This window comes from Podarcis tiliguerta (assembly GCF_965153285.1).
Source record: "Podarcis tiliguerta genome assembly, chromosome: 12".
Taxonomy (NCBI): domain Eukaryota; kingdom Metazoa; phylum Chordata; class Lepidosauria; order Squamata; family Lacertidae; genus Podarcis; species Podarcis tiliguerta.
The window spans coordinates 53,241,696-53,251,306 of record NC_139545.1 but is presented as its reverse complement, the minus strand read 5'-3'; the positions used below and the strand labels follow the sequence as shown (position 1 = coordinate 53,251,306).

Below are 9,611 nucleotides of genomic sequence, written 5' to 3'. Positions count from 1 at the left end.
AGCTTAGCGCTTCAGAAAAAGGAGTTGGGGAGCGAAAAAACCCCCTCAAAAATCGCAAGACATTTTCGTCTTGCGAAGCAAGCCCATAGGGAAATTCATCTTGCGAAGCGCCTCTGAAAACGGAAAACCCTTTCGTCTTGCGGGTTTTCCATCTTGCGAGGCATTCGTCTTGCGGGGCACCACTGTATAGGGAATTATAGCAATTAAAACATGTTTGCAGCCTACAAAATAATAAATAAAATAGTTGTTTTGCCATTGGCATATAGGCCAAGTTGATAATTATTATTTAAATATATAAAATAGTTGGTTTGAATTAAATGACAGAATTAAATAATTGATGTAACCCAATCTCTGTAAGTCGAAAAAGCTTGACAACAATCTCAGTTCTATCAACCCAGGTTTGCATTTGAGGTAATGGAGGATGCCATGAGTGTGATATCCAATATCCAATATACTTAAATGGTTTATATTTTTAATTGCAAGGGGGGGGGGCGAGAATCACATTTTCAAATGTACAGCTGTTAGCTCTTGACAAAAAAAAAATCCGGATTTGATAACATTTAAGAAATTTACAGCATTTCAAAATAATAGAAAGTTAAATTCAGTATCACGACTACAGTTACAGACAGCATTTTCCCCTCTGCTGTCACACCCAGTTATCAGAAGGGCTAGTTCTGCTGTTAGAAAACATCGCAATTTCATATGAAAATTTGTTTACATTGAAATGTTCATTTACAAACAATTCTTTAACTGCTGAATCAAAGCACTGGAAGAAATACAGTGCTTTTGAATTGAAAATGAGTGTTTACAAACAGTTTGCTGCCACTTTTGAGACTCTTTTTGGTGCTGAGCACTGAAAATGAGCTCCCATGTCTTCCTTTGCTACAGTATAAAATCTTAACGGTATAAATACCTGGTGGTATTCTGAAGCCAGTGGGAAAAATCAAACACCAAATTTATCTTGTACAAGTCTCATTCACTGAAGGGTGGGTGGTCAGAAAGTCCCCACTGAAACTATTCCCAGTGTTCAAAGACATGACTAAGAATGCCAAAGGCCCTTTAGGTCAGCTTTTACAAATCCAGGGTGCAACATTATTCCTACATTCTTATAGCATGGATACAGAATTGAAATAGAACTCTAGACTACCATCTTTTGAGGCTTAACATACACTTTTATACATTTTTTAACTTTTTTCCAAGAAAGAGATGTGAAGCTTTGCACCTGAACCTAAGTATTACATATTGTACTGCAGAAAGACAGAAATACCTGCCTTAAATCTTTTTATCTACCTCCACTCGTGTAAAGGCTTATACCAGGTCACCACTGAAATAATCCAAGCTTTTTAGGTAATGACAAAGAAGGTAGTCTCGGAACAGTATTCTCCTCCTCCTCCTTCACAGTCTCATGGCTGCCAGCGTATTTTTGAGAAAAGGCTAGAAGCCATTTGCTAGTCCCAAGAGGTAATTCTGACACATCAGGCCTCTCTCAATACATAAGGATATCTGCAGATCCAAATCTCTCATGATTGATAAATGTAACTCCGGGATTCAGAAGACAGCATATGAAAAGGTTGTGCTCAGAAGTTGTAAGGCCTCACCTCACTAGGCATCTGTCAGTTTTACTTGGGAATACTGAGAAAAAAGGGTCTGGACAGTACTGATGGGGGGAAACCCCTGTTAAATATAATCCGTATTTCCAATGGTTATGGCTTTCAGCTGTATCTGCTGCTTTCACTGGGGCTTCGGTTGTTAGAATAACTGCGGTCACTTTCACTGTCTGAGCCGTAGGATCTAGAAAAAAAAAAAAAGCCAAGTGAAGGTATACACTGATGAAGTGTCACATTTTCAAGTACAAAATTCTGCAGCAGTCCCCATTGTGAGCAGAGTGGCATGGCAAAGAAATGAAATACATTTCATTATGTTAAAGATGCTTTCCAGCCTACGATGAAAGCTTGCTTATTTCAAGCATGGATTTTCTCAAACTCTCAAATGGATGAAAGCTCACCTACTCTAATTAGAGGTGTATTTCAGGATTCCCCCCACCCCGGTTGCCTTTTGCCAATTTTGAACCTACCACCTAACTTGGTACATAGCCAACGCCTATACTTTGATTCAAAGCATCATTAAAAAAGAGGTAATAGAACAAAAAGCCTGGTGTAAGAGAGTAAGAAGGGACAATTCTTAAAATATTGATTTTCTTCCAACACCCAAACATGGGGCAATTACACCTTTTCAGGCAATGTGGTGGAAAGCTGATGCCTTGGCACCATAATGAGATCTAACACTTATCAAGGTTGTTAATGGAAAACTACACATCAGGACCACTACAGGGAATAAAAAGCAGTGATCAGGTGTTCTCAGAAACATTTAGACAGAAGAGACATTTGTGTCACCTCTCAAGTTCAACAGCTGTCACCAAAGGTAACCTATTTTGCTGTGTACTAGCTACCAATAAAAATCAAATGTAATAACCTAGTTCTTTGTTCCTCTATGAGTCCAGTGAGGCAGAGTAAGTTCTGAATCAGTTAAGGATTAGATGTGGGCTAACAAACTGAAATCTAATTGAGACAAGACAGACTTGCCTTTGTTCAATAGGAGATTTGTTTTGGCTATTTTAATAACATGTGTAGCCTGGGATCAATCCCCTGGGCAGGCAACATGGTAGTTGTAGCTCGAAGCACCCTTCCACCACTATGGTTTCTGGAGATAGTGGATCTGGCCACTGCTGCACAAACCTTGGTCAGATCCAGAGTGGCTTACTTATAATGTGATCTACTAGGTGAGACATTCTGAAAAGTGTTTGGACACTTCAAACTGTTGTCACTGGAATACAGTGGTACCTCGGGTTGCTGACGCTCCAGGTTACAGACTCCGCTAACCCAGAAACAGTACCTCAGGTTAAGAACAGTTTCAGATTAAGAACGGACATCCAGAATGAAGTTCTTAACCCGAGGTACCACTGTATGTGATCACACTGGCTTCACAGTGGAACATGTGATCACATTACTGCGGTATCTCTAGTTACAAACTTAATTCATTCCGGAGGTGCATTCTTAACCTGAAACTGCTCTTAACTAGAGGCGTGCTTTCGCTAATGGGGCCTCTTGCTGCTGCCACGCCGCCAGCACACCATTTCCGTTCTCATCCTGTGGCAAAGTTCTCAACTTGAGGTAACTGAGAGCCAGTGTGGTGTAGTGGTTAAGAGCAGTAGTCACGTAATCTGGGGAACCGGGTTCGCGTCTCCGCTCCTCCACATGCAGCTGCTGGGTGACCTTGGGCCAGTCACACTTCTTTGAAGTCTCTCAGCCCCACTCACCCCACAGAGTGTTTGTTGTGGGGGAGGAAGGGAAAGGAGATTGTTAGCCGCTTTGAGACTCCTTAAAGGGAGTGAAAGGCGGTATATCAAATCCAAACTCTTCTTCTTCTTCTTCTCTTCCAGGTTAGCGGAGTTTGTAACCTGAGGTGTTTGTAACTCGAGGCACCACTGTAGTTTTTGGGTACAGTCTGAGGCGCTTATTACCATCAAAGCCCTAAATGACCTGAGTTCAGGTGACAAGGAACACCTCTTCTAATAGGAAACAGCTCACCTGTTAAGGTAAATAGAAATGATCTTGCTTTGTGTTCGGCTGTTGTCACACGTGTAGCTCAAGCTTGCATGGGACACAGAACTTTCCCGCAGTGACACACAAGTTGTGGCACTACCAGGCTTTTGGTATTGGGTAACTATGTTGCCTTGACATTTCACTTTTGCTCTACTGTTAATGGTTTTGGACATTTAATATTTTACTGTGCTCTGATTTATATTGTTTTGTTTTATATTATAATTATGTTTGGAGCCCTTGGGTCGGTCCAATTTTTGTGGAATTTTGGCAACTGCACAAGATTTGTAAACAGTTCGCATTACTGCTAGGGAGTACAAGTAGTTTGAACAGAGAAGGTGACAGGAAAGTGCCATTTGCATTTGTCTATACTAAGTTCCTCCGTCTAGCTGCCAAAAACCACATACCTGGACCGTCTGTCATAACTGCGAGATCTGTGGTAACTGTCACTCCTTTTGCTTCTACTTCGGCTCCGGCTCCTGCTGTAGTAACTGTCATAAGTATAGGACCTGCTTCTATGGGTGAAAAACCAAGCAATGACTTACTTTGCTTAACCCTGAATCTCCCTAAATAAACTTAAGAGACATCAAAGCTTTCTTATACACAGATAATATACAATATACTAGAGAATTAAAAACTAAACTCAAATGAAAAAAAAAATCAATAAAAGGTACCCATTCATAATGTTTCCATTATTCTCTTCCAATTTTGAAGTCAAATAAGCCCATTTAGAAAAGCCACAGCACCTTATTATCAATGCATCATTCAAATTTACTGTTACTAACCCATTATATACTAGAGTCATATTTCAAAAATGATGTCTTAGCATACCTTGATCGACTGTGGTGATCGTAAGAGCTGCTTCTGGACCGACTTCTACTATAAGTGCGACTATTAAACAAGAAAAGAATGACATGACATTTTCAAACTGTAAGAAAGATATCCCAATATTGTGCTTGCTTATTTTGCATTAAAGCCAGTTATAATTATTTCTCCAAGTGACAAAATGTGTGTTTGTTTTTAAACCATACTAAATCTACAGAGTGCCTCTGGTATGAAACCAAAGGAGGCTTCAAGCAGATTTTTGCAGGAATTTATTCTCTTCTCTCCAGCACTTCCCTATCCCTTTTGCTGGTACTAACCTGTGGCTCCTGCAACTGTCGTAAGAACTACTTCGACTTCTTGAGTGGCCTCTGCTGTACCATCCTCTGCTCCGGCTTCGTGTGTAACTCCGTGACCTAGAGATTTCAAGTGCATGTACTTAAAATCTGTGCAAAGTAAGGCCCAGCTAATCACAGGGGTTCGTTTTATGGTTTTCAGAGCACACAGTGACCAACAGGCTAGCCCCATTGAGAACAAACACTGAAATAGCCTACGGGTATCAGGAAGGAGCCTTCACTACACTCTTTTCGACACATGCTAAAAACATATTTGTTTGCACAAGCCTACGCAGATACCTCCCCTTCATGGATCACTGCCTTGTCGTGGCGAAGGGGCTTGAGTAACTCAGAGAAGCTATGAGCTATGCCCTGCAGGGCCACCCAAGAAAGGCAGGTCATAGCGGAGAGTTTAGATTAAATGTGATCCACCTGGAGAAGGAATTGGCAATCCACTCCAGTATTTTGCCAAGAAAACTGCATGGACATAAAAAAGGATAAGCTTTGAGAAGAAAGTGAGAGTTTCCAAGGCATGCTCTGGTTCATGGAGTTACGGAGTCGAACATGACTAAGACGACTAAACAACAACAACAATGTAGATGCCTACAATGCTGATATGGTTTCGGTTTCTTGCAGGTTCTAGTTTTCTGAATGATTTAATTGTTTTTATTAACAATTGTTGGGACGCGGGTGGCACTGTGGGTTAAACCGGAGCCTAGGACTTGCTGATCGGAAGGTCGGCGGTTCGAATCCCCGCGACGGGGTGAGCTCCTGTTGTTCGGTCCCTGCTCCTGCCAACCTAGCAGTTCGAAAGCTCGTCAAAGTGCAAGTAGATAAATAGGTATCGCTCCGGCGGGAAGGTAAACGGCGTTTCCGTGCACTGTTCTGGTTCACCAGAAGCAGCTTAGTCATGCTGGCCACATGACGCGGAAGCTGTACGCCGGTTCCCTCGGCAAATAAAGCGAGATGAGTGCCGCAACCCCAGAGTCGGCCACGACTGGACCTAATGGTCAGGGGTCCCTCTACCTTTACCAATTGTTATGTTTTATTCTTTGCCATCATTTCATGAAAGAAATACAGGCAACTGAGCGTTTGTGTGCACTTAAGGCACGCACAACCACTGACATGCATGCCGTTTTTGACACTGTAAGGGGGAGGAACAGGGATGGAACGGGCATATGTGCACCCCAATGACTGTCCATAAATAGCTATGCCTATTTGTAAAATGCAAGTAATTTTACTTACCTGTAAGAAGAGGTGGAACTTCCTGATCGACTTCTGGAGTGACTGTAGGAATGGGATCTTGCTCTGTGCCTGGATTTGGGGTCCGACTTGCTTCGTGACCGGCTATGGCTCCTTGACTGGCTGTTTTCCCGTGTGGGAGAATCCTCCTCGCTAGAGCTCTCGTGGTTCCTTGGTCTCCGATTCAGCCGGGCAGTCTTCCTAACTTCATCAAACAGAGAGCCTGGTCTAATTTTGTTTTTGCTTTTAATTTCTATTCTTAAACCTTGTGGCTTTGACTCGGACGACGAGGCCACGCTTTTGGCTTCGGAAGGATTACTAGCAGCTGCCGGAGCTGCAGGCAGCAGGTTCCCTACTCCCTGTAACGGTTTCCATTTATTGTCAGCTACGCTGCTCTGAGGGTTTTCCACCAGCTCAGTCTTCAGCACACTTTCCACAGCAGCAATGGTTGTGACAGGCTTAGGTCTTTGTTTCTCTATCTGTGTGCTGCCTTCTTTGCTACCAGTCAATTCTCTAGCATCAAGTCCTGGTTTTGCACTCTCCGCTTCAGAGCTGCTTGGCACATCTGTGCTCTTACTGACTTTAATGTCCTGCAGGTTCACCTTCAGACTTACTGGAGAAAGTTCCACATCAACCTTCATGGGTGAATTATGCTCGGGAGTACAAATCTCCATGTCATCCATCTGGGTAACATCCATCTCATTTTCATTATTTACTTTGGCAGCACCAGCGCTTTCTGAAATTTCCGTATTTTTTTCTGAATTTAGAGCATGTGCTGATGTAGCCTCTTCCCCATTAACTTTACAAACGTTCTTAACGGCAGGTGATGTCTGGCCTCCAGTTTTATTCTCATCACTGAGCTTTTTGTCATTCCCTGTTTGGTCTTGGAGCATTTTATCGTTTTCAGAATCTTGATCCTGCTTTTTATCTGTTTTTGTCACGACTGGCTTCTCTCTCTCATCCTTGGTGCGTGGCTTTACAGCGATGTCCTCTTCCTCCTCCTCCTCTTCTCCAAACTCCAGAGGCGGCTGCCAGTGAAATGTTTCCTTTCGTTTTTGGGCCTTATGCTTCTTTTCTTTTTTACCCTTGGATTTCTCCTTCGCTTTTTTGGAATGTGTCTTTTTGAGGTTCTTTTTGGAGCCATGTTTTTGCTTTCTGGATTTCCCCCTGGCCCCTGAATTGGAATGGGAGCTCTCCGTCTCGGAAGGGGAGAACTGCTTGCTTGTCTTGAGTGTACCTGAGGAGGAATCCAACTTTGTCTTGCACTTGGCGAGGCTGAGATCTGTGTCAGAGTCTGATGTAGCTTCACCTTCTTCCTTGCTAGAAGACAATCTTGAATCTTCCTTAGAGTTCCTGTTTCCGCCTCTTTCTGAATTTGATTCAGAGTCCCACTTACTATCGGCACGCGTTTTCCTTTTTGCTTTTCGACCGCTTCTTGGGGAGCTCAGTTTCTCCTCCAAAAGTCGTTTTTTTGAATGGTCACTGCCCCACTCAGACCCGGGCTTTTCTTCATTCCCATCGCAAGCAGAGCTGCTTTTCTTTCGCTTCCGGCTTGCTTTTTCTTGCTGCAATGGCCCTTTTTCCTGCACTGGCTGTGGTTTTGTCACCTGCTCACTATCTGTGGAGAAGTCCAGAGAGGATCTACTCGCGCTCTCCCTGTGCTTCTGAGAAGCCGCATCTTTTGCATATAGAAGAGTACTTTCAGAACTGCTTTGTCTCTTCTTTGACAAGTGCCCGCTTTCTTTCGTTTTGTTTTTCTGTCGGTCATCCTCACTGAGAGAAAAATAAGATGACGACCCACTGTAGCACGACCGGTCACTGGGGAATTTATGCACTGAATGGGATCTAACAGTTGACCGAGATCTTGAGCTGGATGGACTTCTTGATCTGGAGTAAGACTTGGAGTAGGATCTACTTCGAGATGTCCTGCTCCTCGATCTTCGCCAACTCTCTGAGCTTCTATCGCTGTGATCTTTTGAATAATCACTGCGGTCACTATCTGAACTTTTTCGTCGCTTACGGTATGAAGAGGATGTGCTTGCATCTTTGACACTTACTAAACTGTAGGTAGTCTGGGTAGGCATCAAGTGAGTGGTCTTTGCTTTCATTTCCTGAATTCGCTCATAGGATGGTTTCCAAGGCTTTTGCCCAGGTTTCCATCTAGAAGGCGGAGGACTGTCACTAAGAGATATGACTGGAATGCTTTCGGCAACAACGGGCTGTATCACAACTTTGTCATTTTGTGGCAATGCTGCCATGACAGGTTCGACAGCAACAGGCTTGAATTCATTTAAACGAGCTGCGACATTTTTTGGAGAACTGGACACCATCTTCAGATGCTTGGAACTGGACCTAGATCTTGATCTGCTCCTAGACTGAGAAGACTTAAAAGCCATTCTTGACCTAGAACTTCTTCTGGAATAAGATCTGGACCTGGTTCTAGACCTGGTTCTAGACCTGTAGTATGACCGGGAGTCCCTGCTTGACGGGGACAATGAGCTCTGCTTATCTCTATCAGATTTAGACCAGTCCCTTCTGGAGGAGTCATCTCTAGAAGAAAGTGAGGAAGAGCGGGACACCCTCTCACGATCACAAGGCGATTTTGTCCTTCTAGCAGAAGAACGAGAAGATTCTTTCTCTGTTGAAGTTGATAACCTCTTCTTTTTAATTTGCTTCTGCTTCTTTAAGTGTTTTTGCTTTTTGGCCTTCTTTTTGTGCTTTGCCTTTTTCTCTTTCCGGTGTTTCTTGTGGTGGCGACCGTATTTAACACTACTTAGGTCAGAATAACCATTATGTGACCATGACCTTGACCTCTGAGACAGACTTCTTTCATCCCACCTTCCTGGGTCACTCAACCTAAGAAACAAATGAATAAAATGTTTATCTGTATCTTGTGAGCACCCCGAGGTCTTTGGATGAAATATTTATTTATTTAAAAATAAGCACCTCCTTGACTATGCTTGCTTGGCTTCTAAAGTTCTCTAGCAAAGTTTGGGTTTTCAGGAGCCAAACAGCATGGGTCTAAAGACCTGGGTACATGATCTGCAGATGCCTGGAATTACTGAGCTGGTACAGGCATCTTCCTAAAAAGGCCCTCAACAATTAGTGCACACGAAATTGCGAGCAGTATCTCTACCTCAAGTAAAGAAAACCAAAATGACAGAACTACATCTGAGTGGATAAACAAAGCCTCAGTTCACATGCCTCAAAGAAGTTGCTCAAATATGATCCAACAAAATTGTGTTAATACTCAGGAACATGTCCTCAGAGCAACTAACTTGGCTGACTGTTCAGATGAATAGTTTTTTGCATAAGTGTGTACCCATGGAATTCATTCCAAAAGCAATCCCATGGGGGGGGGGGGGAGAATTGTTAAAGCTATGATGGTTGTTCACTGGGAATGAAAACAGCCCAGGGGGTGGAGGGTGGGGCACAGGAGCTTCACAAAATGCAAATAAGTAAAGTTTCATGAAACATATTTTGGGGGCAAACTCAACAGATTTTCATAGACAAAAATCGTTCCATTTTTGAATTATTTTTAACCTGTTCATATAGGTTTTTTTACAATGCAACGAACTGTTTTAATACTCAAGAAGTTTCTGCAAGTAAGATT

At 42.9% G+C, this 9,611-nt stretch overlaps 1 protein-coding gene across 5 annotated transcripts in view; it reads right to left on the bottom strand.

Annotated features, from left to right (window-relative positions):
• Positions 1–452: 452 nt before the first annotated feature.
• NKTR (natural killer cell triggering receptor) overlaps positions 453–9,611 on the bottom strand; it is a 36,087-nt gene continuing 26,928 nt past the window's right edge. For 4 of the 5 annotated variants that reach the window (XM_083406065.1, XM_083406064.1, XM_083406067.1 and 1 more), the window contains 5 exons: positions 6,002–8,854; positions 4,742–4,837; positions 4,431–4,490; positions 4,007–4,111; positions 453–1,791 (listed from right to left, as the gene is read on the bottom strand). In XM_083406065.1, the coding sequence (XP_083262191.1) occupies positions 1,713–1,791; positions 4,007–4,111; positions 4,431–4,490; positions 4,742–4,837; positions 6,002–8,854 (3,193 nt within the window). In that variant the 3' untranslated portion in view covers positions 453–1,712. The remainder of the gene's footprint in view (positions 1,792–4,006; positions 4,112–4,430; positions 4,491–4,741; positions 4,838–6,001; positions 8,855–9,611) is intronic. The other variant, XM_083406066.1, reaches the window with a different exon arrangement.